This window comes from Osmia bicornis, chromosome 3, assembly GCF_907164935.1.
Source record: "Osmia bicornis bicornis chromosome 3, iOsmBic2.1, whole genome shotgun sequence".
Taxonomy (NCBI): domain Eukaryota; kingdom Metazoa; phylum Arthropoda; class Insecta; order Hymenoptera; family Megachilidae; genus Osmia; species Osmia bicornis.
The window spans coordinates 1,306,097-1,333,434 of NC_060218.1; the positions used below are offsets into that span (position 1 = coordinate 1,306,097).

Below are 27,338 nucleotides of genomic sequence, written 5' to 3' on the forward strand. Positions count from 1 at the left end.
AAAAGGCGACTAAAAGGGAGATGTAATGGAGCGAGAAAAACGAATGAAAGGATTGTAATGTCGAGAAAAATATGGTATGAGAAATCTGCTGTACTGACTGTAATGTTGTTTTGGGCATATAGAGGAGCTATCTCTCACAAACGCCGCCTTCCGAGTGATTATCAAAAATTTTCCTGGAAAAAGGGTAGGACAACATCCGGGAGGGAACCTTTAATGAACGAATGAACATCAACTATAGCTTTATGCCAGCTTCAAAGCTATATGAATTAGGTGTGTAATAACAATCATAATGAATTTTTTGATACGTGTCAAAACACTTGAAAACGTGTCACAAAAATGTCGGTAATTAAATATAGTTGATTAGACTACAAAATTTCAAGTTACATATTTAAAATCGACTGTTTCCCGCCATAAAAGTTCTGCAACATCATGAATCAAAGTCTCCATGAATTTAAAATTAAACAGTATGATATTTGAAGCTATTGATTGACATTGCGTACGATATGAGTACTTTCACGGAAAATCCATTTTTCTTTTTCGTGGATAACGTGCCACCTATTTCTCCTAACAATCTAAAGAATGCAAGAAGGATTGTCGAACTGTCGGATACCGGATGTGACGCTAGGCTCTCAGTATCATCTCTTCTAAGAAAAGCTACACGGTATTATTCTTCGAAATCTGCTAAAATGAGGGCAAACGCAAAGTGGAGATCTCGTTGCGAGGAAAGATTAGGAAATGGAGAAAGATTTCGAGGACAATACGAACAAAATACGATAAATAACGAACAATTATACTTTATGCCTGAAGAGGCTGAAACCAACAAGGTAAAAAGTCATAGTAATTCCAATTATTGGAATAATCGTTATCGTTATTATATTCTCGCGCCACTTAAGCACTAAAGGCACTGAATTAATTTGTCCTTCGTGTGTTCTGCAGAATCATTGGCAAGAATATTCTACATACGAAGATAGGGATTTTAGAATGAATTCAAGGATAACACCGGATAGATTGCGTCACAATACTAACCGTTATGAGCACATTTCAAATAATTTCGCAAATCATTCACAACTCCCTCGTTTCAATTACTCTAGAAATAATTTTGGAATTTACGATCAAGAAACGTTTCATAACAGAGGAGGAAGTAGGTTCATGGATTACCCGGAAGATTTCAAAGAAACCCCGCGAAATTTAAACGGTCACAAAGACCATTGGCAAAGAGATAATAACGAAAATATCCGCACCAAAGTTTCTCATGATTCTTCTCGATATAATTCGAGGGAAACAATGACCAATGATCGTCGAAAAAGAACGCAACCTACTTCCAAAATATTTTACGAAAACGCAGAGAGCCAATACGACATTCAAACTTTTCAAAATTCCGCCTGTATGACGAGCAAAGAAGAAATATCGAATCCCAGTCGATCTACAGAAAAAATTAAACAATTTGTTGATCGTGCGGTCGATAAAGACAGTTTACCTGATATTTTAGACGAGTCCAATATAGCTACAGCGCCCTCTGTAGTCAAAGATGAAGGAAATCAAATAAGAAACAGTTTCTGGGAATTTATTTCACTGGAGGATGATAATGATAAGAAAACTAAAAGACCTTCATGGCCTTTGAAAACAAAACGTTTGACGAAAAGTGGGAGTACTGATCCGAAAACCAAAAAACGAATGGAACAAAGGAGTATTCAGAATATTCCTTCTAATAATGTGGCTGAGGACGTTGTTGAGAACCTTACTGACAACAATAAAGTTGGAATGAATTTTGTGGAGAAAACAATGGCATGTTTGAAACGTAAACTGGATAAACCAAAGGTAGAGGAACCTTTGAGTCAAAGTTATACCTTATCGACGGAGAAAAAGATTCGATCCCAAGGATCCACTCACTCCAGGCTGCCGGTAAGAATTGGAGGGCGCCATAGGTCAAAGAATCCAGTTGCAAAGATTCGAAGCAATGTGAAAGGACATACGGTTGATGAAGAAGAAAATAAAAATACAGCTGGGTTGGAGCGAAATTCAGTCAGATCCCGGACCAAACCAAAGGAGAAACCAAGTGTCTTGCAAAATGAAGACGTTGTGGGTCCTCTTGAAGCTGCAGAGTACTCCAAATCAGTGGGACATGTCCAGCAAACTACAGGTATTAATAGTTGTTTAGATAGAAATCAAAAAGGAGACGAGAATTTCATTGAAAATAATGTTAGTGACGAATTGGATGATGAACAGTTAATGAAGGATGAAAAATTGGAAGGTAATGTTAATAATAAGGTAACTGGAGATTCAACAATTATTAATGTAACACGTGGGAAGAAAACAATTAGAAGAAATAGTCTAGCAAAAGAAATAGATATTTCAAGAGATGGTTTGAAAGAGAACTGTTTTTTCCATTTACACGATGAAGATAATATTGTTTGTAATTCTTATTGCAAAACAGATTGCAAGAAATTAGATTGTTTGGAATCCAGGAAACCTACGGCAATCAAATCCCGATTGTAATTAGGTAAATTGAAACAATTAATTATATCGTAATGGAACAGTATTTTTTTATTAAAAGACGAATATTTAAAAAGCTGTAACGTGTTACATATTATAAATTATCGACAATTAAGAAATATGCAATTTTATATATTTTCTACTGCTGAAAATTATAAAAATAATGCTTTGCTGAATTGGCGCGCAATTCAATAGAAGATATTACTAGCGCCATCTAGCAAGGAATAGCAAAACTTAGGAGTAAATGCTAGATGGTGTTAGTAACACTATTAAAAACCGCACAGTGATATAAAATTTAAAAATTTGGAAAAATTCGATTTGCAGAATATTTTTAACTTATTTAATTAATCATTACACAAATTAAATAGTTGTAACATTTTGATTAAGAATTTAAAACAATAGTACTTGTGGTATTCGATAGAGGATCTAATTTCTATATTTCATATTATTACTGATTTCTTTGAGTCACTTTAAAATTTAATTAAAGCTCTTATAAATTAGTATATTTTTTCTGCGAACCAATGATAATGAAAAACTGCAAAGCATTTTAGAAGTCCTGGGAAATAATAAGAAATAATAGAGATTCTTTTCTACGCATTCCACTTGAACTGTTGCGAATATTGACGTATTGATAGAAACCGCGAGTGTATAGGAGCGTAAGTACAGATGTAGAAGGCGTATTGTAGATCTGTGACCGTAAAGGGGCTGTAGCATGGGTTACCTCAAAAGAAGATCCCGAATGATACCAATTATGTCATCAACGCACCATGTAGTCCCCCGGCTCGGTTCATTCACTGTCACGCTACGGATTTCGCCCGCATGTCAACCCCTGCCTGTCTTTCCACCCTCGTGTTCTTTGCCCCATAATATGCCCTCTGCTCTGTGGGGGATCTACGCAGTCTCGAAATCAGAAGAAAAATACGTAATTGTCTTGAATCGGTCGACGGAAATGCAAAATGATAAAGATAAGTACACCCACTTCAAAGATTCATTGTCTTTAAGACGTCTACGGAAATATAGATTACGTTCCCGCAAGACAAGTGGCCAAAGTGTTAAGAAGAAAGGAAGAAAGACAGATAGAAGGTGGTAGGAGATAATAGAAAGGAGGAAAGGAGGAAAGGAGAAGAGCGCGGTCCAACTGGGGGACAGATAATCAAATAACCTGCACGCACCGTATAAATTATCAATCAGGGCGCGATTGTGCAACCCCAACAGAGGGAGAGAGAGGGAGCCGTGTCGGTAAGGGTTGTTACACATCGCCGTTCCAACATGGGGAGAGGAAAATTGTGCGAGAGCTCGTCCTGTCGAGTGACCTCGCAACGGTTATCTTCCCTTCGTGCGTGGGCGCCCGTGGACGTGAGTTCACGCCCTTACTAGCCGACATGACACGTGCAAAGAGGGTTACATGTGTCTAACATTAAAGCCGACCTCTACGCGCCCCGTAACCGTATTGGAAAATTATACTAATCAAATCTGACTAAATAGACGCGTTTGTCTTCGACGTAACTTCAAAATATTCTCTTGACACTTTTGATAATACTTGGTTGATGAATCTTCAGAATTATAATTTTTATTCTCTGTCGTTAATTTAATCGGACATACGTGTTTATTTGTTGGAAAAAAATTACGTGTCAAAACAGAGAAGGGTGGAACGTGTACAGTGTACACAAGCATGTTAACTAAGGGGGTGATACTATTATATCCTGACTCGTGAGCGTGGGTGTACGTACACGTAAATTCACGCCCTACATTCCAGTCTGACACGTGCAACGGGATAGACACAAGTTGCCCCGAAATATCCGAGCCGAGCAAGGTAGATGAGCTACGATGCACGTGCACGTCGCACAATAAGCTGGAATCGCATTAATTTACAGCTAAAGTTACGTTCAATTTTTATCTTTTCATTCAATTACACTGGGTGGTCTTGCGAATTATTGTATTATTTATTTTGAATTTTATTAAACGGACACAGTAAAACGTCTATAGTTTCATAGAAACTATATCTATCTATTTGATGAACCACCATGGAATCGCACAGACGAAATCAAAAGTAAGCTTTTTCTATGGATTTAAACGGTTCAGAAAACTGCACGCGTATCAGAAGCGACGATCCGAAAACAGCACGTTGAGAACGTGAGAACGTTTCGAACACAGTACGATGCACAATCGTGCACTGCCTGCGGCTATGGGAAACTATTTAGTCTCCCTCAGGATCCTTTATCTTGGCGCGTGGCTGCGTCTTTTAACGCGTGCATTGCGCTTCGCGAAGCAGACGATTGCACACCCCTGAATTTTAACGTTTTATTTTCTTTGCTTTCTATCCTGGAAACCTAATCTTAACCGAACCCTTTATATCACCATGATCTTTTCTATAATAATTTAAATTCCTAATTTTAGGGCGGGAAAATCGGTCGATTCGGAAAGAAATTTGTGTAGCCGATATTTATCGCGATTGCGAGAGTAAACGCCTGGGGCGTTTATTTAATAAGTTGTTATAAATTACACGGCTACCGCATATTAAACCATCTTCGACATATTTATAGTGATTCTTAAAGAAAGTACGCCGAACGGTACGGATATGTAAATCATTGGCCCGGCTATTCGGACCTTATTCACATCGGCGTACGCGTATGATCTTCTCGGTATCTTTTGCCCTCCTGCTCGCCTCTAAGCGCGTCCATCATCTCCGGCTACCGAAGACTGCTGGTTCGGCCCTACAACACCCGTGGACACGTTTATGAATTTATCTTCACCGATGAAACGACAAACGGTTTTAATTGCCGCCTCGAGCTACGCGGAGGATCGTTATTCCGTTCCGTTCGGGCCTCTAACAATTTTTAGGCCCAAATGGGAATAACACTCTCTCCCTTATGTTAATGGTAATCGTATCGGTAACAATTTCCACGTTCGCAGAGAATCAGTGGAAAATTACTGTGCACGAAATTGGATCGTTTGCCGACAAATGGTACGCGACAATGAGGCCCTGGCTGATCGGATTATCCTGGAAACTCCTTGGACAGGGAACGGGAACTTGTACGTGCGAAACAGGACCGACATAAGGCATTGTTAACCTCCCATGGGACAAACTGCGAGATCAAACGCTGTTAGCACAAACTGTGCCTTTGATTCCCCTCTCCTAACTTCGTTTCACCTCGCCATTTGTTCTTTTTCTCAGTTCTATCGGCGAGCGAGGTAGAAATAAGAAATAAGAAAAAAAAAAAGGAATCATTATAGTTACGTGGGTACTATAATCCCGTGATAGTCGTGCGGGGAGGACTTAAAGCACGCCGCTCGGTCATAAGTCATTCCCGGAGCAAAGAAAGGTACGAATAGGGTGTTGTGGACGGACGGAGACGGAGAAACGGGAAGAGGCGAAGTGTCCCCGAAAATCCTGAAACCCACGCGGGCCCCGAGCCGAGTTAATATATTTTATCTAGTGGGATATATCCTCCGGAGGTGGTGGCTTTTATATACCCTGTACGGTATTTATGTGTCGCCGCCTTTCCTAAGCGTTTGATATATGAACTTTCAAAGCCGGATACCCTGTGGGGGACTTTGGAGTGGCGAAAAACACGTGTATTATTTTATAACCATTCGAATTCCATGCAACTTTTCCTTCGCGAGAGCAGCTTCGTTCAGGAAGCTGTCATCGCGGAGTGACCGATCTTCGAAGGAGCAGCCTTCAGGATAGCTTTCGTAATCAGCTATGCAAACGATCCTGGCGCAATAAAAATTGAGGTATCTATAATGGCGCCGTTAGAGGTTTTTGCTCGTAAATGTTTCCAATGAAATACGCACTAGCCTCGGAAACGTTGATAGATAAATATACCTGACCCTGTATTACACAGGCAGAGAAGAGGAGCTGACAGTGAAGTTTCATAAGCGATGCTAACCTTATGACCGTTAATGATAATTATAGCCATTTACCTGAACGTTCCCTTTCTGGATGCACTTTCAGTGCCCGTAACTAGGATTCTTTATGGTCGACTGGCTGACGTCATAAGACGACGCGCGTGATAATTCTTGGAATACGAAGTCAAATTTTCTACCACGGACCAGTATTTTATATTAGCTGTGCACCGGGTCGTATCGGCACGTTCTCCTATACGAAAAAGGCATTCTTGTCGCGGTGGGCCGACAATGGCGGCCCGTAATAAATTATCAATCGAAAAAAGAAGGAGTTACGGCAACAAGAAGCGGCAACCGCGGCGAGTTACGGTTTCGCATTAAATATGAAATACTGCTATCCGCGTCCCGACGATTCACGCACACGTGGGTCATTCCTGTCCGTGTAGGGTACAGCAAGGTATTAAGTAGTCTTTAATATATTTTAATTGCCATACTCGAGATATCAGAACACCGTCATTCCCTAGTTGTTTATAAAAGTTCATTCTTTTTATCGTCTGTATTTCAATATTTACGATTCTGGTCTATTTTTTAGGGCGATAGGCTGCGGTCTAGGGCGGAGGCTTTCAAAATAGAGATCACCAGCTCATTAATATTGTAAATTCCTTTTTAATACGCGTAAATCTAGAGTTTGGACAAGGCCACCTTGGAGACTGTTTTATGGCAAAAGCAGCGGTCCTTGGGGGCAGTCTTTCAGGTTAACCTGGCTCAAATTTACTGTGAAATATTTTTATAGTGGAATAGGATAACCTGAAGGCGTCATAAGACGCCTTAGGCTCAGCATAGGAAGAATGAAAGAAAAATCCAATTAATTTAATAATGAAATTTTTATTTGAAACGAACTGTAGACGGTTAAATACACAGACGAAGGAGTTAACAAACGAACGAACACAGATATGTTGTATGATCTTTGGATGAGTTAGAGGGTCAGGTCCAGTCGTCGGTGCGAAGTCAGTCACTGATGGTGCTGGTATGACGTGGTAAATTATTTATTCACCGGCGACTGCGGGTGAATAATGGATGTTCCTTCGCCGCGAATGGCACCGAGAAACGTTATTGATCACCGAAATATCAAAAGTAGGCGTATCCATCACCGATGGACCACCATACGCAGCTGTTAAATGTACGCGCGTACACGGACGGACGGACGGACAGAGGAACGGACGAACGGACGGATGGAATGCATCGGTACCGAAGCTTGTTCCGACAATAAAATCGATTTTTCATACCCAGGCATTTATCATACACCCGCGATAATAGGTGTGTATGGAGTATAAGATATAAATATTTCCAGGTAAATAATCGTTAGCTTTCGAGTAGCCGAGTGTGGAGAGAGCATTAATAACATCGGTGTCCTTTTTGCGTGTTACAACGAATTGACAGCGTGCTAGAATCCTTCGTTACCAATACCCGAGCCTGTTATTGTGTGTAATAACCTTCCACATCCTTGTTTGACCACGTTTCTCTTCGGCCCGAGGGTATACGCGTCCATCTGTACCATAGTTTCTGGGGAAAATTTGAATGCCAGTTTTCTCGCGGTCAAAGTGCAATTAGCACCCCGCTGCTTTTCAAAAGAGACTGTTGCGGTACTCGACGAGCGTTTAGCGCCCTTTTGTCAAATCAATCGGTACAATTTTTCGCGTGGCTTGAGATCGAGGAGCAAATTATCCACAAGTAGTCGACTTTTGTTTCTGCTAGGGGTTGAAAGATCTATTATCGAGCGGTCTATCCGGGTGAGCCATCTTTAGAGTGAAGAAATGATCAATCCAAGCTGGAACAATCAATCGTAAATAAATGAATGCGAACCGACAGAAAGTCTGTTTCCGGTCGAAACGGCTCGTAGATCGGAGCTGGTTGTTGGCGAGTTGAAATAGAACCGGGCAAACTCGTAACGACGTCCGTGACAAATCCGCGTCGATTAATCTCTGGCAAATACACAAGCTCGCCACGGACCGTGTCCGTTTCTGTTTATTAGCATCGGTAGACACCGGTCATTTACAAGGTGTAACTATGCGGCCAGGTGGCCGATAGTGAAACTCGACCGACGAAAAAGCACCAGGAATAATCCCCAGCTGAGCCACTCGCCTTCCTCGGTTTCTTATTTTTTTTCTCTCTCTCCTTTTTTATTTTTTCCCTCCTACGGCGTTACCTCTTCATCTTCACCCGTGCGCATGCCACGGATCGGGTCCCTCCGACCCATACTACCCACGGATTCGGGAATAATTACACGATCAATAGGCTAAATATCTCTTGCCTCAATCACGTGGATAAACGGAGGCGCATGGTAAATTGGATTATCGACGTCAAGGGACAGCACCCTGTTTGCTTCTCATCACCCTCTGTTTTTGATGAAAACTTAAGTACTGTGGCGTAATATGCCACTTTGCAATAATTTAGAGGTTGGTACTACCGTCCACACGATAGCAGTTATTTGATTTTAAATTTGAATCTTGAAACGTTCACATTTGAATTTTAATTTTCCTTACATCACCATTTTCCCTAGAAAAGCTCTCCATGCTCCATACTGTACACCACCATAAGAATTTTACCATATCGCATAAAATTTTCTACACGAAATAAATAAACGAGCCAAAACTCGTACATCATCCACCTGCTTGTTTCACAGTTGAAAGCTGGAAAAACTATCTCGGTGTGGAGTATATTTGTTGACCGTAAAGCTGGTCGCGCCACAAATCTAGCGATTTCGTAGTCAGGTGTGTGCATACGTTACCGGCTAAACGCGTTCAAACTTATGCACTGAACATACATACGAGTAAGCGTGAGTTTAATCTACTAACGGTAACTAACCCGTAAGCCCGGCGAGGACGGTGTCAGACTAAAGGGGATCGAGGATAAGAGATGCAGTGGACGAGGAACGAGCAAGGGGTATCCATGCGAACCTCCGAGAGCTCGACTTAAAGGCTTCGGATTCTTATTTCCCCATAAATAATTTTAATGACGCGCCGCGGCAGTTCAGGTATAGGGTGAAGTTATGCGAGACCCTGTACCTGTACCCAGACTCGTATTGTTATTTATTATATTCGTCGCACGTGAATAAGAACACGCTGAAGAGCTCAATGTCGTTGGTTCGAGTACATTTCTGAATCGGCCAAATAGAAATCTATTTTTTATCGAAAAAAATCGTACGAAGCGTCTGAAGAGAAAGATTTTCGAGAATGATCCTACGCACGAAACGCGACCAATCAAAAAAGAGTCGCATTGCTCATAGAGCGGTAGTGAAGGCGCGCGTGCGCGCGGTACTCCTCGTGGCCGCGAGTAATTTCGCGAAGTTAGGCGGGTCGGGAGGTAGGCCAATCGGAAACGGCGCGACGGTCACGCCTACCGAGCGCTCTCGGCCACGCCCACTTCGGAGAGATACGATAGGAAACGGGTCGTGGTGCGGCAGTTCTGTGTGCCGTGTACCGTAGCCCCGCTCGGGAATTACATTATACCGTCGAGCGCACCGAGTCCTCGAGCCATGCTGCGCTCCTCGGGCGTAGCTGTCGCTTGCCCGCGCCTCGTGTGAACGCGTTTATTTGCCTCACGATGTATTTGAGACTACAAATTACACGAGTGTGATCGATATCTATCAATCAACAAACAGAGATCCTTTAACCAACGTCCAACGGTGTGGAAGTGTCCCAACTCCTGCGACGACAGAATCATGAAGGTAAGTGTTTTTATTTTTAATTATAAACAAGGTAATATCTTAGATGCATGGCGAAGGGTCTTGATGAGGCTGACGAGTGTTGGCGGACAGCTGCGATCCCGGAATCTCGCGAAATCTTAAGGGAGAAATAGTTCTAACAGAAGGACTATAAAGTATACCCACAAAAGCATACGTATCTGTAAAATCATTTCACGTCCCACGCGAAAGGATCTTACAAGATGGCATCCACAGTGCGTGTGTGGTCCAGTAAATTGTCGGTGTAAGGCGCAAAATGGCGCATCAGCTTGATCCGAAGTTATACGACGACGGAAACCTGTCGGGATCTTCGTACGCTGAAATAGACAAGTATTTGTCGCCGATCCCATAGATCGTAATTCCGGATCATCCGTTTTACCTCGGACACCAGGCCCGGCATTAATCTTCGAAATCCCTCGGGTTGATTCCACTTTATAATACGCGAAATCTGTTTTCGCCGTCGAATGGATCTGCTAAATCGAGTAACGCGATCGGTTTCGACACCGTTATTAGCGAGGAGTTTCTTCCTAATCTTTTGGCCCATTCAATGTAACAAAACGGTGGAGAAGCGGAGGAACATTGTGTCGAAGGAAAAAGCAGGAATCGGATGACGATCTAAATAGATTTCGAGTGGTTCTCCTGAACGGATTGTCCATTGTACCTGCGGGGGATCGTTTCATCCTTGGTTGGAAGGCGAAGGCGTGAAGAGGCTCGTGCCCTTCGTGGGCACAGCCACTCGAAAAGCCACTGGAAACACACAAAAACCGAGGCATTATTTTCGCCATTCCCTTTCGAACGTTCGGCTGTGAAAGAAGGATACCCGTAGCGGGCCACTTTGTCAACTTGTCACCTGGGCCCGCAAGATGCGAAAGAAAACGAACGAAAGACCCTCGTTCTTGTTCGCACCAGGAAGTCTTCGCTGATCTTTCTTCTTTTTTTCCCTTTCGATCCTTGGAGCCTTCGGTTTTCTCCTCGCTTTTGTTCGTAAAATTGTTTCTTAAAATTGTCTTTAACATTTAACTCTTGGTATCTTTAATTAACATTCAAACGGGATCAATCGAGAATCAAATACAGAATTAAATTACAAATGGGGTTCTCTTGCGAATCTTGCGAAGATGGGTATAAATAACGGAGTTTAATTGAAACAATGATTAACAGAGTTGCTTTAATCGAAGTAATAAATTCCTCTAACGAGAACTTGTAAGGCAGCTACCTTCTCGGATCCAGGTTGCAAAGCGTTCCTTTCTAATTGGTTCGTGTAAATGTTGAACTTGGAATTGAATGTTATCCATAAGATTTGTATAAGTTTTAAATGAAACCGAGTAGGGAAATTCGTTGAGGATTTTCAAAAGTTGCCCTCTTTGTCGTCGTTATTACCTAGACCGAGCGATGTTAGCACGATGGTAGACAGGCGTCGGAAGGGAACGATGAAGTATCGGTTTCAATGGACACCGTGTCGTAGCCGGAAAGTGACACGAAGCCGCGAATACCGTAGGAAACCCCATAGCGAGACCCCCACAGGACCTCCCGTCGACAGGCTTTCAAGTTTGAAAGTCATACCCCGGTGGTGCCTTTCCGTCGACAAGGGGATCGAAACCGAAACCACTCGAAAAGGCAGCAATGGGGCCTCATGGTCATTCTGAATAGAGGCGTGTACTCTATGGATGTCTCTTTGACCATGCATTCAACGATTTACCTTTGTGTAAATATGGCAATAAGAACGAGTCAGGATTTACAAATCAGATTATGGGTATCAATTCCATTGGATTCGCAAAAATGTCTGAATGAACCCTTTCTGTTGGGCCATGGAGAGAGTCACAATTTTAATATAATTTTGTATCAGGATAAACATAATTTAATATATACATTCATTCTTTATTTCGATGATAGACATCATACATTTTAACAAGGAAACTTAAAACCAGTCATTTTGACTGGTTTGGTAGTTCTAGTGTTAGTCTAACAATAAGATCTAGAGTTATTAAAACCAAGATTCAATTTCAACAAATTTCGTATCTCCAATTGAGTATCAATTAATTTTTAATTTTGATATTCTGCTCCTAAAAAGGCTGAAATCTGTTCCCTGCTCCCTGGATATCATTCTCATAATAAACCCCAAAAATCACGCCCCTGTCAGGTCGCGTAAAGTTCAGGGTGAGTATAAATGGGAGGGTAACTCGTGGGGCTGGTCCTGTATGACGAGGATCTTACAACACACGCATTCGGTGTAGGCATACCTACGGGCCTGCAGGTATTACGTTACAATGCCTTTATGTAACTCCCGTGTGCCACCATTGTGGATCTCGTTGTGACGTATGGTTAACCACCAACCATAACCAACCAAATGTTCGCACGTTCTAAACCGTGTACCTATTCTCCTGCGTGTTAGGAAGAGGGCGAGAGAGCGGGGATGAAATTTGGAGAAGATCATTTTTTGTTTTAAAAAAGTAATAAATACTAGCACTCAAGTTTCTATTTCTAAATCTAAATTAAAAAGCTTCCAAATTTGTCCCTTCTGAGGGAATAAATATTCATAGGAACTCAAACCCCAGTTCTTTATCTCCTCCCTTTTTCCAAATCAGAATAAAATATCCTAATCACCAGTACAATCTCAACGTTATCTAATTTATCCATTATCAACAACCGATCATTTGAACGAGGCAAACAATTGATAAAAGAACAATCCACCCCTCCCCGTTCGCCGCAGGAGTTTATTTACCCGGCACGCCTCCCTCGTTCGAAAATCATTTAATCCACATGGTGGTCGGTGTAACGGTGGATTCAACACCAGTCACTGTAACAAGGCCGCCGACATAATGACAGAGATGTTCGGAAACGGCTGGACGCCTTGGATGCCCATTTACTCGCCCCATTGGCGTACACGGTCCTCGTAGAAGAGACTACAGAAGGGATGTTAGGGGTGGGTTCGAGGTAGGCCACATATATTAACACCGGTGGCAAGGGCTTGCGTGTACAACAAAGCCATCTGTACACCAAGTCACGGGCATAACGTGTCACCATTTTAGAAGGGGGATGAAGAGGACTGGATACGTGTAACGTTCCACGGGTGGTGCCCTTTTTCGCTTGACCAGCTGCCTAGCCGGCTCTACCTTTCATCCTTAGAATCTCCGGTGATTTTCATGATCTCTCGAGACATGGACGGAGAGTTTGAGGAAAATGAGGGTTCGATGGATTTTTCAAAAGGTGGACAAAATTGTAAGAAACTCTGAATACTATCAGGACTATGATTAATAATGCAAAGTTTTAATACCTAGAACTTTATTTCGATAAAATTAATATATAAGGCACTGTGAAAATTAATTAAAATCAGGGCTCTCTCCATGGTCCGCCGTCCGAGGATTGAATCTAGTTATTTTATATATCGTTATTGAAAAGTTTGCAACGTATCGACGGGTTTGAAAGAACAGGAAAAGATGCTTGAATAGCAACCATAGCAAACTACTTTGAAACAGATTGATCGGAACAGACGCATCTATCAAACGCGCCACAGCTTTCGTGTCAAGCACATCCGACAGATTCTATATGGGATAGGGTGACACAATACAGCACATGGGAAGCCCTGACTTTGTTAAATTATTACCGAATCCTTTTTTTTTCCTCGCATACAGAACGATCGTGCGAAACTCTTTCGTTTAAAAATTTAAAAATTATTTCGAAAAAGAAAACGAAACGTTCGATGTTATGATGTTTTTGTTGCAGACGGAAGTGGAAGACATGCCGAGCGACGGCGTATGCGAAGGTACCGGTTCGAATCTGGCCGTTGCCGAAAGCGCAGGTAGCCTAATAGGACCGGAAGTGTCACCGACCGGGATGGAGTGCGGCGGTTGTGGAGAACGAGTTCGCGAGCGTACAGTTTTATGTGTCGGTGGCCGAACTTGGCACTCGAGGTGTTTAAGGTGTTTCGCCTGTGCCAGGCCTCTGCACGATCAACATTCTTGTTTCCTGAAGGGCATGAGACTCTATTGCAGGCACGACTATGCTCTGTGAGTGACACACTCATTTATTTCATTATTAGTCATCTCGGGATGGAGTCGGGTCGGGAATTTTATCCGAGTTCGGGCAGTATCCCAAAACTTTGTTCAGCATGTAAATTTCTTTGGGTACCCGTCATTTCGGGACCTGAATATAAACTCGGGTCATAATATACGATAAGGAGAAATTCAGAACATTTTTATTTTTAACATTTTGATAAGAAATAACCGATTTGATTTTCTATCATTTAACAGTGGTCTAGCAGTTCTAAGATAATGTATGTATTATTTTAATTTCGTCGAACTGAAATTGTATTATTTTTGTCTTGTAAATTGACATTTCGCAATGACACGAACGTTCTCCGAGGATAGAATGTCTTTGAAGAGTCAAAGTTGGTGTATACGCGGGAGGTCCTCAGGAATTCGCCGTGTAACATTTTTGACTGGTACTTTTCGCCTCGTAATGCTGCCTTACGATGACCTGGTCGACAGGATCCATGAACCGTAGACCCGTCGACAAGCGACTTGAAAAAGAAACGAAGCCACTTTTTGGATCTACGCTTCGGACCGCGTGATAAATGATCGAGAAACTATACCGTTGCGGCAAGAATCGAGGACACCATCAATATGATCTAATTAATACCATTGATAGACTGATTAATACTGTTTGAGGTGTTGTTACTCTTTATAAAATTCAAAAAGAAAATTGAGATAAGAAGCTTCTAGTAGAGATTAATTTTCGTTGTTTTTAAGAACAGGATTTTAATAAAGGAATCTCGTAGTCCGTCGCTTAACATTCAAATCCCTTCCTAGAGATTTATGTGGGCGAGAAAACTCTTGCAACCACCGTGGATTAATACTTTGCTAAGAGACAATAGGATTAAAATGCACTCGTTTTCTGACCGTCGCCAACGCGATTCCCCTGCGAACGCCTTTTTGTTACCATTTTTCCTACCTAAAATACGTATGCAAGAAGTTTCATACGAAACAATTAGCTCCATTAGTACGTAGGCTGGAAGTAAATGGTGGAAATATGTCTGGACCGTGCAAGGAATGCCCTCTTAATCCTGAAACGCAAGGAAACAACTAGTATTGCTAGTCGTGGATCTAGGCGTCTGATACTTTCAGTGGTATGGGGTGGTGGGGCCACCAGGGTAGTCGCGTGGCCCCATAAGATATCTTCCCGATGGATGCAGAGGGACGAAGGGGTTTGCAAACACAGCCTGTATAAACAGCTAGGTGGATCGTTGCCGTAGGAACCGGACGAGGAATCGGGATGCACTTTCCGTGTTCATGAATATGATAATGGGCTAATGGCCACTAGTCGTTGTTTAATTACCGGTCGCAGCAGCACACAACCGACCACACCGGACCCAGCCGTGAAGTCACACACCGTCGTGCTTCTGCTTGTCGTTTAGCAACCGATCCTCCTCCTGGTCGCTCCTTAGGACTCTCTCTCTGTGCAACCATAACACCCACCGTTCGTCGAGCCATTCATCTGGCAGAGCGTGCATGTGTCGTGTAGCATGCTCGTGTCTTGCCGTTACACGGCTACCGTTTACAACGGCCTAGCTCCCAGCTTTTTCACCCAACACTACCTTTGACTTACCTTAAGACTGATTTCGATTAGACTTTGTTCGAAAATGAGAAAGGATTTAGAAGATTTCGTTTCTAACGATTCGATGACAAATAACCGATTTAAATTTGCCGCCATTTCTTCCACTTGTTATTAGTGATAAGTGATTTGGTTAAAAATCAGTTCGAATATGTTAAAAAAGTAATTGTAAATTTTATTCGCACTCTAAAAGTCTGAAATCTTTTGAAATATCACTAATTCTTGAAAATCAAGAACCTCCTTTCCCCTCTTCCTTATCTCGCAATGTCAGTCGGTTTCTCCTTTTGCTCCTTTTATCCCAGTGTCCTCTTCGCTGGCGCACTGGCTGCGTGAGTTTACATACACGCGAACACACTGCTCGGCTCGCGCTTCGAGGTCCAGGACTCATTTATTTGTCAGAAGAAGGACTGGTACAGGCTGGCTGGTTCTAGGTAAACGTTCGTTCGTGCACGACGCGTTATCTAAGAGCGTGGCGAACCACTCTCTCATGGGAAGTACCAACTATTTCTTCGAGTACTCTTTGTGAAATCAAAATGGTAACATTTATTACGATCCCTTCTGCGACCCAAAATTAGATTCTAAGTAAAGATGTCCATCTGGCGAATGGTAATGTCTTCGTCCAGCAACCTAACTTCTTCCTTAACCGTGAATCATCGTGACATCAACAAATTAATATCTCAGCCTCGTAAGCCTATTGATCGTCGAAGAAATCCGCGAGGAGTTGCGTTTTTCTCCAGGGGCGAGGCTTATCGACACCTAAATGCGTGTACCAGCGTTGAATGCTTTTTACCGGTCGCTGCGGATGCATTTGTTAGATGAGAGGATGCCGTGGAGACTAAATCCTTCTGCGGGCTTCCTCCGTTCAATTTATTGGCGCCATTGCAGCAGGTGGTCACGCGTGTTGCGTGCTTGAGAATTCTTTACGATCGCCGCGGATTTCCCGGCATGCCAAGCCGTCGTTAATCATTAAGATTACGGATGGAAAAACCGTGCAGCTTTATCGATACGAACATCTATTGATACGGTTAACCCTTTCGCTGCGAATAGGACGATAGCTTGTTAGTTTTTTTTTCTGACATTATTATTTTCTGTTGGCAGAACCTTCGGAGCGAAGTGCGCAAAATGTGGCCGTAGCGTCGGCGCCGGTGATTGGGTCAGAAGAGCCAGGGAAAGGGTTTATCATTTAGCTTGTTTTGCCTGCGACGCCTGTTCGAGACAATTGTCCACTGGAGAGCAATTCGCTCTTCTGGATGCCCGATTGTTGTGCAAAGCTCACTACCTGGACGTCGTCGAAGGCAACAACACCTCTTCCGATGGTGAGACTATTAAATTGCGCGTAATTCCGGGTGGTGGTTTACATTTAAGATTGGAGGGTATATTAGAATCGAGAAGGAAGCGGAGGATAGGGCACCCCTAATTGGCACTTTCGCAGAAGGCGGTGACTCGGAGAGCGGCCACAAAAGCGGTAACAAGGCGAAGAGAGTGAGAACCACCTTCACCGAGGAACAACTATCGGTTCTTCAGGCGAATTTTCAACTGGACAGCAATCCGGACGGTCAAGATCTCGAGAGGATAGCACATGTTACGGGACTCAGCAAAAGAGTTACGCAGGTTTGGTTCCAGAATTCTAGGGCAAGGCAGAAGAAGCATCTGCACACGGGCAAAACGAAAGGGCAACATGGTACTTCTTGCCTTTGTTTCTTTTAATAATTTTATATCGCATACTTAATATCTACATTCAACTTTCATTTTACTAGTCAAAATAAAAATTTTCGAAAGTGCGTTTCAAATCGCGCGCGCTTTCCTTTATCTTGGATTCGCCGTGACAATCGACCAATTAGAACGCTGAAAGTTTACCTATAGCAGTACGGCGGAAACAAGGAAACGTTTACTGTTATAGTTCATCAATCACCTCCGAATTCGACAACGTCCACGGGCGATTTCGGTCGGCACATCAATTTACATTTGACCTATTCTTTCCAACATCAACAACAACACCATCATACCCAGCAACAGCCGCAACTGAGTCCGGTGTGCAAAAGTCCTACGCCTTCCATTTATCATAACCACGGTAAGAATCTTTCAAATCAATCATTACGATGTTATTTATTAATTTAACAATAAATCAGGGTTTCGAAGAGTCTTAGGGTTCCTCCGATAAAATTGGATTATTTATTTTATATTATTTATTCTTAAGTTAAGTCTTAAGTTAACGATACTTAACGGAGTTGGAGTTCTTGCTAATATCTTAAATATGAAAAATTACGAAAAAAGAGAAACCAAAGTTTTGCTTTGAAAAGGTCTACTCTCTATCGCAACTCCGTCAACTCTGTCTTCAGGCTCGGAACAATCAATGGACGAACTGTCGCAGGATTCGATGATGTTGTCGATGCCGAACGAGGTTTAATCGTCGTTACTGGATTAGCTGTATTGTAAATACTCATCATCTTAGCGTTAAGGTTTTTATTTTTGGGTTTCATGAATCTTTCTCGGTGAACGCGTTTTATTCCACGGTGACAGAACTCACGTTAGAACCGTCCCGTTTATGATTAATATAAAACGCATAGAGCATGTACAAAGTTGATAGTTTCCGTCGGTTTAAGTATCTTTAAGTTAAGTATAGCGTTTGTGAAACGTTCAGCGGATACGTACTTGACGAGATAAGTATTTATTTGATAGATTGACCCGTTTCTATGAACGTAAAAATCCGATGGTTTACAAATCCGCCCAACATGTTAATTAACATTTCCAGCAGAACTTAGAGACAGCAAATTTCAAGACTGGTCGACAGTACAGCTTTATCTTGCGCTTGATGTTAAGCTTATTATGAATGAGTGAGTACATTTAACATTCCATGTTACGCATGAAGAAATACGCGTGCACCGGAAGTGAGTTGCAAATCCTTTTTCACTTGATTTTTTAATAATCGATCGACGGAGATCGATTCGTTGTTTTGACTCGATTGAAATTAACCCTTTCTGAGAATTAATTTTTGAGATTAGTAAATAAATTCTTGAATTGTTTGTTGAAATTTCATGAGTGAAGGCCATTCGAATGTTTTGTGCTAAATTTTTTAATTTTTTACGGTAGGATTAAAAAATTTTAGTAAATTTAATTGGAAAGGGTTAATGGAGTCCGACATTGTATAAAATGCAAGCAGACGTCTTTCGTGGTGGTAATGAAGCGATAAATATAATTTTCGCTTACAAAATATTCCACTTTCATTAATTTTGCGAAATATCCTGATGTAATCAGGTTCGAATAAGATTAGCGCGGTGACGTAATAACATATGGAGGCTGCCATATTGTTTCAATAAAATTTTAGCTCTCTGATTGGTTAATTTCGAAACAAAAGAAAACGCGTGCAATTTGAATTGCAATTTCAAATATTTTAAATTTTCTGAAACGCTGATCGAATTAGCCAATCGAAAAATTAATATTTTACCTAAAAATAAAAAATATGGCCGCTCGATAAATTCTTACGTCAGTGGATTACGAAGAACATCCAAAAGCAATGTTCCGAATGAAAGTATCTTTTACAGTATTTAGATAATTGTGTAATCGTGAAAGGATCATTATTTAATATACATGTACTGTGATGTAAATATTGTAAACTAAGTATATATATATATATATATACAATATAAAATATGTTGCACATAACTTACAACTTTTTTTAATATTCTTACCTTTTTTAAAAAGTTGATTTGATTAAATTCCTATTAAAAATATAATTTTATTATTTATATTAATGTGAGTTATGGGTTGAACAATGAAAAATGATACGATTTAACAGTAAAAGACATTTTTATTAATAACAGTACGGTTTACAGTATTGCGGAAGTGGGTGTACAATACAAGGGCGATATCAAATATTCATGCACGATTTCCTTATAATTTATATACAAAAGCTACAGGATATGTCTATGTACAATTTCATTTGAAAATTAAAATCTACTATAAGAAACAGATGGTTTAGAATCTATGGTGATCTGTTTATAAATGTTTTGGAAAATGTAGAAATTCCTTTTTGATCTGATTGCACTTTAACGTGGAAATCAAGTTGAGATATAAACTACAAGCTATTAGAATGAAAACGGAATAAATAAAACACCACGGAATTTATCCTATATATATTATCACCTTTGCTTCTCGCTCCATTTTCGAAACAGTCCTTTTTGGTATATACAGAAAAACAGAGAACCATTCGAAATACCAGGTTTCTTTATCCCAGAATCCAAGGAGGGTTTCAAGTAATAAAATAAATTGTAAATAAATTGAATTTTATCCCTCCTTGAGAACTTAGGATCTCACAGCGTGTTGGAGTTTTTTTTAACGATGATATTTGTAATTTTCAAATAAAATTACCCCGTTTGATGACAGAACTGGGTCTGAAGGTGATTCGGCGTGGTGGGGGTTAAGGGCGTTAAGGGGGTGAGCGGTGTCAATGGACTCCCAGGACTTTCGCTTCCTGCGCTACCACCCTGATATCCACCCAAATAGGCGCCCACCATGTTCACTCCAGAGGGATAAAACTCTCCTGGATGATGCTGCATCGGTGGCGAATGGTGCACTGGGCATGGAATTAAATCTTCTTAATGATATATCTACGGGGATATTATTCAAAGTGTGAAATATCGAAGAGGTACTACGTAGATATCTTTATATGGAAATTTAAGAAAATTTTAAGCACTAAAAGAAATTCAAATATGCTGATCAATGAAAGGGACATAAGATGATTTAAAAATTAAGAAATTCCAAATAATTATAAATATTTATAAAATTTTCTATTAATTGGACTTACGAAAATTGAATTTCAACCAATGAATGTTCATACACTCACTCTGCGTCTTAATCTTTCCGCTATGTTTCTTCTGCCTGGCCCTCGAGTTCTGAAACCAGACTTGGGTGACCCTTTTGCTGAGGCCCGTGACATGAGCTATCCTCTCGAGGTCCTGTCCGTCGGGGTTACTATCCAACTGAAAGTTAGCTTGTAAAACGGACAGTTGTTCCTCGGTGAAGGTTGTCCTGACCCTCTTCGTCTTGCTGCCCTTGCCACCGTGCTCGGAGTCACAGTCTTCCGAAGACGAGGTATTATTTCCCTCCACCACGTCCAGATAATGAGCCTTGCACAGCAACCGTGCATCCAGAAGGGCGAATTGCTCGCCCGTCGACAATTGTCTCGAACAGGCGTCACAGGCGAAGCAGGCCAAATGATAAACCCTCTCTCGGGCTCTTCTGACCCAGTCACCGGCGCCCACGCTGCGACCACACTTCGCACACTTGGCGCCAAAGGTTCTGGAAGGTCGAAAATAAGGAAACTTGAAACAGAAGGATGCTATTTTAGATTCATTGAGGACCTCCGTGCACGCGAGGGAATCCACTGGACCTGTCCTCATTAACATACTACTCTACCGCTCGATGTCCTTTCGACCACTTCGGGGGCGCGAACCACCGGAATCGGCTTCTCGCGATTCGCCCAACAGATTACGTCCAGATTATCTCGACGTCTCTGTCCCGTTCCCCCCCGGCCAACAAATGACTCGTGGCCTTTGATTTCATACCGACCCAGGAAGAATTAAACGCGCCTTAATTTCCTAAAATTTGTGAATCACCGCCAGGTCCAAATACCAACTCCTACAATCTAGCCTCGAAATAACAAGGAGGACTATTTGTAACTGAAAGTCAGAGAGGAGAAAAAGAATAAACGGTTCGAGGGTTTGGTTATTGTATGGAAAAATATGGTAAGCCACGGAAGGATTAGTTGGCGAGGAGTTGCATCGTCATCGGCGTCGCATCGGATATTTTCGGGCACGCCTAGGAGCATGTTGCTCGTGTTACTCTTCAAGGACTGTTTTGCACGAAACGGAAGCTCGGATACTCCTAGAAAATTGGTACAGTCGAAAAAAGGACGAAGTGGAAGGTAACAGGGTCCGTGGAGGTGTCATTAGCATAAATAGTAGCGCCACCCTTTCCTCTTCTGCCGCGTTTACATCGTATAACCGAGAAAAGAGAAGGGTAGACGGTATAACAAGCAGCGGAGAACTGGTTGGTATTGGGTGTCTATAAATCTTCAGGGCCGTACATCGGCTACCAATCGACCCCGCCCTAATTTATTCATTTGTTCTTCCACATAGGCGGGCCCTATAAGTCAAGCAGGGATTAAGTTGGCCGGTATCCGACCTCTGCACCATCCGACTACCATAAAGTCTCTTCGACGTCTCGGCTGCGTTCGAGACCGCGATCTCAGATACGGATAGAAAGTTCGATGAAAATCGAAGAAAATATCCTTCCTCCCTGGGGAATGCAGATTACCCCGCCAAGTTCAAAGTATTTTTCGCATTTAAGTGCCATTAAGACGGGGAAGATAAAGCGGCGACCGGATTCGAACCACATCGCGAGGTTCGGCCACACTGAATTAAGAGAACCGGAATTTCGGACCTCGGCTCGGACTAATAGAGCGATTTCTGCTCTTTTTCTGACCGTAGGAGGACAGTGTCGGTGAATATTTATTAATTTAAAAGGCACCCGAGTGAAAAGCACCGACCTACGAGGCTGCCTTACGAGGCGAATTCCTTAGAACACTGGTTGCCTTTACTGGTGACTCGGCACCTGTGTTTTCTTCTCCACACTAATTTTACGCTACGCTGGTGGACAAAATTATGAAACACCCCGTTCGACCTTTAACGAGACAGGGGGTGGAGTATTTAAATCGAAACACCTAAGTATCTCCATTATGCATGATTTTATTTTAAAAAATACTTGGAATAAAGTTAGAGCATTTTAACCCTTGAACAGCGGAGTCTGGGTTAATAGATGTGAAAAATAGAGTGAAAAAATTGTATCAGGTGTTGATATATGATGTTCTAATGAGATTTCAAGACCATCTATATTTTTTCAAATGGAATTATACACATATCAATTCTTTAAAACATTCTGAGTGAAAAAATATTAGGGTACAATATAAAAAAAAAAAATGAACAGTTAATTTTTATTATATTGTACCGTGTCACAGAATTGATCTATGCGTTTAACAAGATTTAGACCCAAGGCGGCGCCCGTCGATTGAAAAAGCAGAAACGCTCGAAACGTGTTCTCCCTTTTCCCCTCGAGGGTTCTGTAACCGCGAGAAAAAGTCAGTTGAGATGTCCTTTATTCGTGCATCGGGCCAGCTTCAACGTCACAACGTGACTCGCAGCTCACGCGTGAGCATGCATGGTACACGTATGCCCGTTGACGTGAATAGCCGACTGTACGTGAGGTCCAAAGAAGAAGAAGAAGGTGTAGGAGGGTAGAGGGGACTGAACCGAGAAGACTACATCGGAAGACATTAATCACCCACTGGCGAATCTCTAACACGAAGCCTGTACGTCGATTACGCGTGTACAGATATCTGTTCATCTCAAGGAATATCCGCCACGTGACTCGAAAGCGGAATCCTCTTTCAGTTGGAATTGTTTTTAAGAATTTAGCAAGCTGCTGTCAAGAAACTTTTATATTTCAAATGGAAATATTAACGCTTTCGCTGTTACACGATTTGAAGTGATGGCATCGATTGGTATTAGGATAAGCAAGCCAGTAGATGCTTGTGTAAATTAATCTTTTCTTTAAATTTATACATTTTTATATAGAAATCCTACAATAAGGTAATGGTGACTGTAATGATTTCTAGTAACTTTTAGGGACATTTGTTGTTTGCCGTAGGAGGAGCATTTTAGCGAAGTCACGAGGTTATAATCCAGATCGATCCCGAGGGAGCTGTTCGTAGAATCTTTTCAAAGTGACTGCTCGACAGGGTGTCCGAAGATATCAGTTATGCTAGTGTCAGCATACTCCGCGAGAACTGTCCCGTAAGTCGAATAAATGATCGCCCTTTCCAGGAGCTCCTGCGGTAGTAGTCGAGATACGTCCTCTTAAGCTCGGCTTTACTCACCGGTTACATACCAGTGGGGTGTCTCAGAATATTATTGAACTCATCGATAATCCCTCGTGTTGCTTTTAGATTATCGAGACAACTGTCGTGTCCGATCGTCTAGTACCATTATTTCTATCACTGTTAAAGAAACATAACTTCGAAGAGAAATTCTATTACTACCATTACTAAGGAAAAAAATATGGAAGAATTTTTTTTCATTTGTGGCTTTGTTTTTGAGAAAATCGACTTTGCGGTAACGTTAGGAAGCTCTAAATTAAAATTTCCCTAAGATTTCCCTAGACTCTACAGAAACTGCACCAAGATGTACGAATAATTCGAAAAAAGTATATCAGACTCCCTGATTGGTCTCGTTCAACGAATAAATATGTGTGGCGAGGATTGAACCTTGGCACGGGGAATCCGACCTTGGAAATAGAAATCACTTGTACTTACAAGGCGTAGTCGTGCCTGCAGTAAAGTCGCATCCCCCGAAGGAAACAGGAGTGCTGATCGTGCAAGGGTCTTGCACAGGCGCAACACTTGAGGCACCTGGAATGCCAGGTACGACCCCCTACACAGAGGACAGTGCGTTCACGAACGCTTTCCCCGCAACCACCGCAATCCATTTCCATTCCATCGTGGGCATCGTTGCTGCCAATGGTTGTACCAATCTTCTTGTTATTCGTCACGTTATTATTATTGTTAGTAGTAGTGTTATTATTGTTGTTGTTTGGACAGAGGATACTGTCAGGGCACTCTGGATCCGTTTCCACCTCAGTCTGCAACAAAATCGCGGTCATTTTATATAAATTACTTACATTATTTTGAAAAATAATTCTAATTATTGTAACAATGTCAACGTCCAGTCGTATGGACATGAAAGTTATCTATCATCAACCACGATTAATTCCCCCTAATTAATTGATGATCCAACGACACGATGCAGATGATGATCTCTTTTTTTTCTCCAACCACGACTGTGTCCAGAGGGGAGAGAAAGTCATTGTCAGTGCGTCCAGATAAACCCGAAGATAATGTGTATCTGATCTGTATGCAACTTTTTCTTATCTCCGTCTCGGTACACGTGCTCTAACGCACACCTGTACCACTACACACGCGAGCATAGCCAGTTTCGAGCCGATAATATTAATTGGTACACGAGTAAAGCACAAAGGTTATTCTTTGCCGCACCATCCGGTCATCGGCAGACGTATTTTTCAGATTTGAAAAATATCGAGGATTCTTTGTCTACCGTCGATATTTTGATATGCAAATAAGAACGATAATTAAAAAAATGGCATCGAAAGGTTTGCAATCATAAATTTCATCCCCAATCGACGAATTTACATACGAATCGATGGAATATGCAGGAAAAGAGAGATCCGTTGCACAACCGACACATCAAGAAAGACAACATCGACGACAGCCAATTTCGTAGACGTTACGGTCCCTGTTTCGTTCCGTCTTCATCTTCTCTCCTTATCGCGCCTCCTTCCGTCGGCCGGTAATCATTTCACCTTTAACTGGACGGTCATTGATTTATGATCTGCCGAAGGCAAACTTAAACTTCCCACCTGTGATTTATACCTTCTGGCATTTCGATCTTCCCTCGGAAAGCGAGCCACTCGATTAATACCGTCGATGGGTACATTGTGGCCGTTCCTTCGCTCGATACCAATGGAAGATCGTCTGGTCAAGCGTGACCAATAATGCTCCATCAAAATTAATTCGAATACCACTCAGAATATTTTCGGCATCATTGAGAATTTTTTATTTTCACACATGAAATTTGTAAGCATAATTTTAGGCAAAATTAAATTTATTTAATTTTGTAATTTTTGTAATTCCAGCGTTGTTTCGTAGATTTAAGTTTTGCAACCCTTATGGGTTAATTTTATTTAATTTTGTTGTTTTAGCGTTGTATTATAGGTTTCAATTTTTCAACCCGTTTGGACCGCTAAGAATAATTTATTTCCCTTCCTCAAATATTACACTTTTCTTTCGCAATCATACAAAATTCTTTCGTTCAAAAACTTGACTACCTAATTTTACTCGACACGCCGTATTTCAAATGATAATATTTGATGATTACTCGCAATTCATCACTTGAATTCAAAATGAGTTATCTGTTTCTCGAATTCGTGAAGGTTTTCGTGGAAAGAGCGAAGGAATTTTTCAATCGGTTCGACGGGTTGAAGAATGCAATCAGCGAGTAGTTAAGAAAGAATAATAGGAGTCATTTTTTCTTGGCGAACAGTTGGAGGGCGACGGAGATGAGCTGACAAAGTAAGAAATGCACGGGTGAAGAGGTCAAACGGGCTTTACTACCCGACTACCGGACACCGAAGTTCCTCGTACACATCCGATTCGTCACTTCGCTACACCGATGGACGTTTAATGGCACGAGCGACCACCATTCCGGCTGATTTATCGCCCTTATACGTTTCACCAGCCATCGTAAATAATTTTCGTGATATTTCAAAATTATCCTCCACCCTAAAACCGAACTCTTTCTCTAAACTGTTACAAGCGAATATTTTTTAATATTTCACAACCAAAACACCGCGAATTTTAAAATACCATTTTTTTCCTCCAAGCAAACATATCACACCTGTTTACACATTCCGTGCGTCCACGAAAGCGTGCTATCTTTGTCAGCAAACAATTGAACGGTTTATCGATGGGTCATTAATGAAGCGTGTAAAATTGTAGACAAAAATAGCACTTTTATTTAATTTCTCACGTTCGATAAATAGAAAGTTATCGCGAACCGTTTGTTAACCCTTGGACGACGGACCATGGAGAGAGCCCCAATTTTAATCAAATTACGTATATCGTATTATTGTTTCCTTAAAAAATATTTTTCCAGTATATGAAACGTTTTTATTAAAAAAATTATACATTTAATTTTAAGTTAATATCCTTATACACGTTCTGTAAGTTTGAGTCACCATTGACTCGGGTTCCGTTGTTCAAGGATTAAGAAACGCAAAGTTCCACGACGCTTGTTAATTAAAAACCACCCCGTTGCGCTCACCTTCATTTTTCCTCGATCTCGCAATCTTCTGATCACAAATTCTTCATTTTACAAAGAGCGAAATATAAAAAGTAGTCCAAACAGACACACGTGCGCGAAAGCGTCCTCGTCTGCAAGAACCGTACTTCACAACACTTGGTTAAGAAACATCGCAAAACTCATAACTCATAATAATTTCCAGGAGCAGATTAAAAAAAAAAAAGAGCGTAGGCGATCGGAAAACACCCTGTTCGGATCCGTGGCCCGGGGAAGACTGGCATCCTCGATTCTGCCCCTACCACGCGGCTGCAATCGTCGACTGGGATCACTCACACCGTTGAAAGGTTTCTTCGTGGTGTATAGACTGTCGGATATATGCAGCTGGCTCGTTTTCGTGTGAACACGGGTTGTTGCGCTGTACACTTAGTGGTGGGGAACGGTGTTGCGTGACTCGAGTTGACTCGGGGTTGTTGGTGGCGCTAGTTGGCACAGGAACGACACTTTTCAGGACGAAGACCCTTCGATGCTCCGCCCTACTCCACCACGCCCATTTTCCGTGCTCGTATGCGCCGCTGCAACCAGCGGCTCTACGAGTTCCGGGGGTTACATAGGTGGGAGCAAGTCTCACCCTGGATCGCGCTTGAAGATGCTCTTCTAACTCGGTAATTATTAAAAATTAAATACGGGAAACGCTCCCTAATTTTATGTCATATGTA

The 27,338-nt window shown here is 41.7% G+C and overlaps 2 protein-coding genes across 9 annotated transcripts; one reads left to right on the forward strand and one right to left on the reverse strand.

Moving 5' to 3' along the window:
• On the forward strand, positions 1-27,048 carry LOC114872656 (LIM/homeobox protein Awh-like). Of its 8 annotated transcripts, XR_006829279.1 has the most exons (7): positions 9,873-10,069; positions 13,805-14,088; positions 16,790-17,007; positions 17,124-17,372; positions 17,592-17,762; positions 25,864-26,063; positions 26,825-27,048. XR_006829279.1 is itself a non-coding variant. In XM_029180085.2 (6 exons), exons 1-6 carry the CDS (start codon positions 2,069-2,071, stop codon positions 18,096-18,098), a joined length of 1,101 nt encoding a protein of 366 aa, XP_029035918.1. In that variant the 5' UTR covers positions 2,067-2,068; the 3' UTR covers positions 18,099-19,283. The 8 variants fall into 8 exon arrangements, 7 of the variants coding, with proteins under 7 accessions (XP_029035912.2, XP_029035911.2, XP_029035918.1 ...); XM_029180085.2 differs by lacking the exons at positions 9,873-10,069; positions 25,864-26,063; positions 26,825-27,048 and adding exons at positions 2,067-2,140; positions 17,992-19,283; XM_029180084.2 differs by lacking the exons at positions 25,864-26,063; positions 26,825-27,048 and adding an exon at positions 23,396-23,459.
• Positions 20,056-26,725, reverse strand: LOC114872658 (LIM/homeobox protein Awh-like). Its single transcript, XM_029180089.2, has 4 exons — positions 26,644-26,725; positions 24,060-24,385; positions 20,535-20,989; positions 20,056-20,264 (listed from the first exon to the last, which is right to left on the reverse strand). The coding sequence occupies exons 1-4, from the start codon at positions 26,647-26,649 to the stop codon at positions 20,056-20,058; spliced, it is 996 nt and encodes a 331-aa protein (XP_029035922.1). The 5' UTR covers positions 26,650-26,725.
• Positions 27,049-27,338: the final 290 nt, after the last annotated feature.

Coding starts and splice junctions, on each gene's coding strand:
- LOC114872656 (XM_029180078.2), top strand. CDS start 504: ATGAGTACTTTCACGGAAAATCCATTTTTCTTTTTCGTGGATAACGTG. Junction 825..936: donor AAGAGGCTGAAACCAACAAG/GTAAAAAGTCAT, acceptor TGTGTTCTGCAG/AATCATTGGCAAGAATATTC.
- LOC114872658 (XM_029180089.2), bottom strand. Junction 20,990..24,059: donor TGCAGGCACGACTACGCCTT/GTAAGTACAAGT, acceptor TCGACCTTCCAG/AACCTTTGGCGCCAAGTGTG. Junction 20,265..20,534: donor CGGAAAGATTAAGACGCAGA/GTGAGTGTATGA, acceptor TTCCATGCCCAG/TGCACCATTCGCCACCGATG.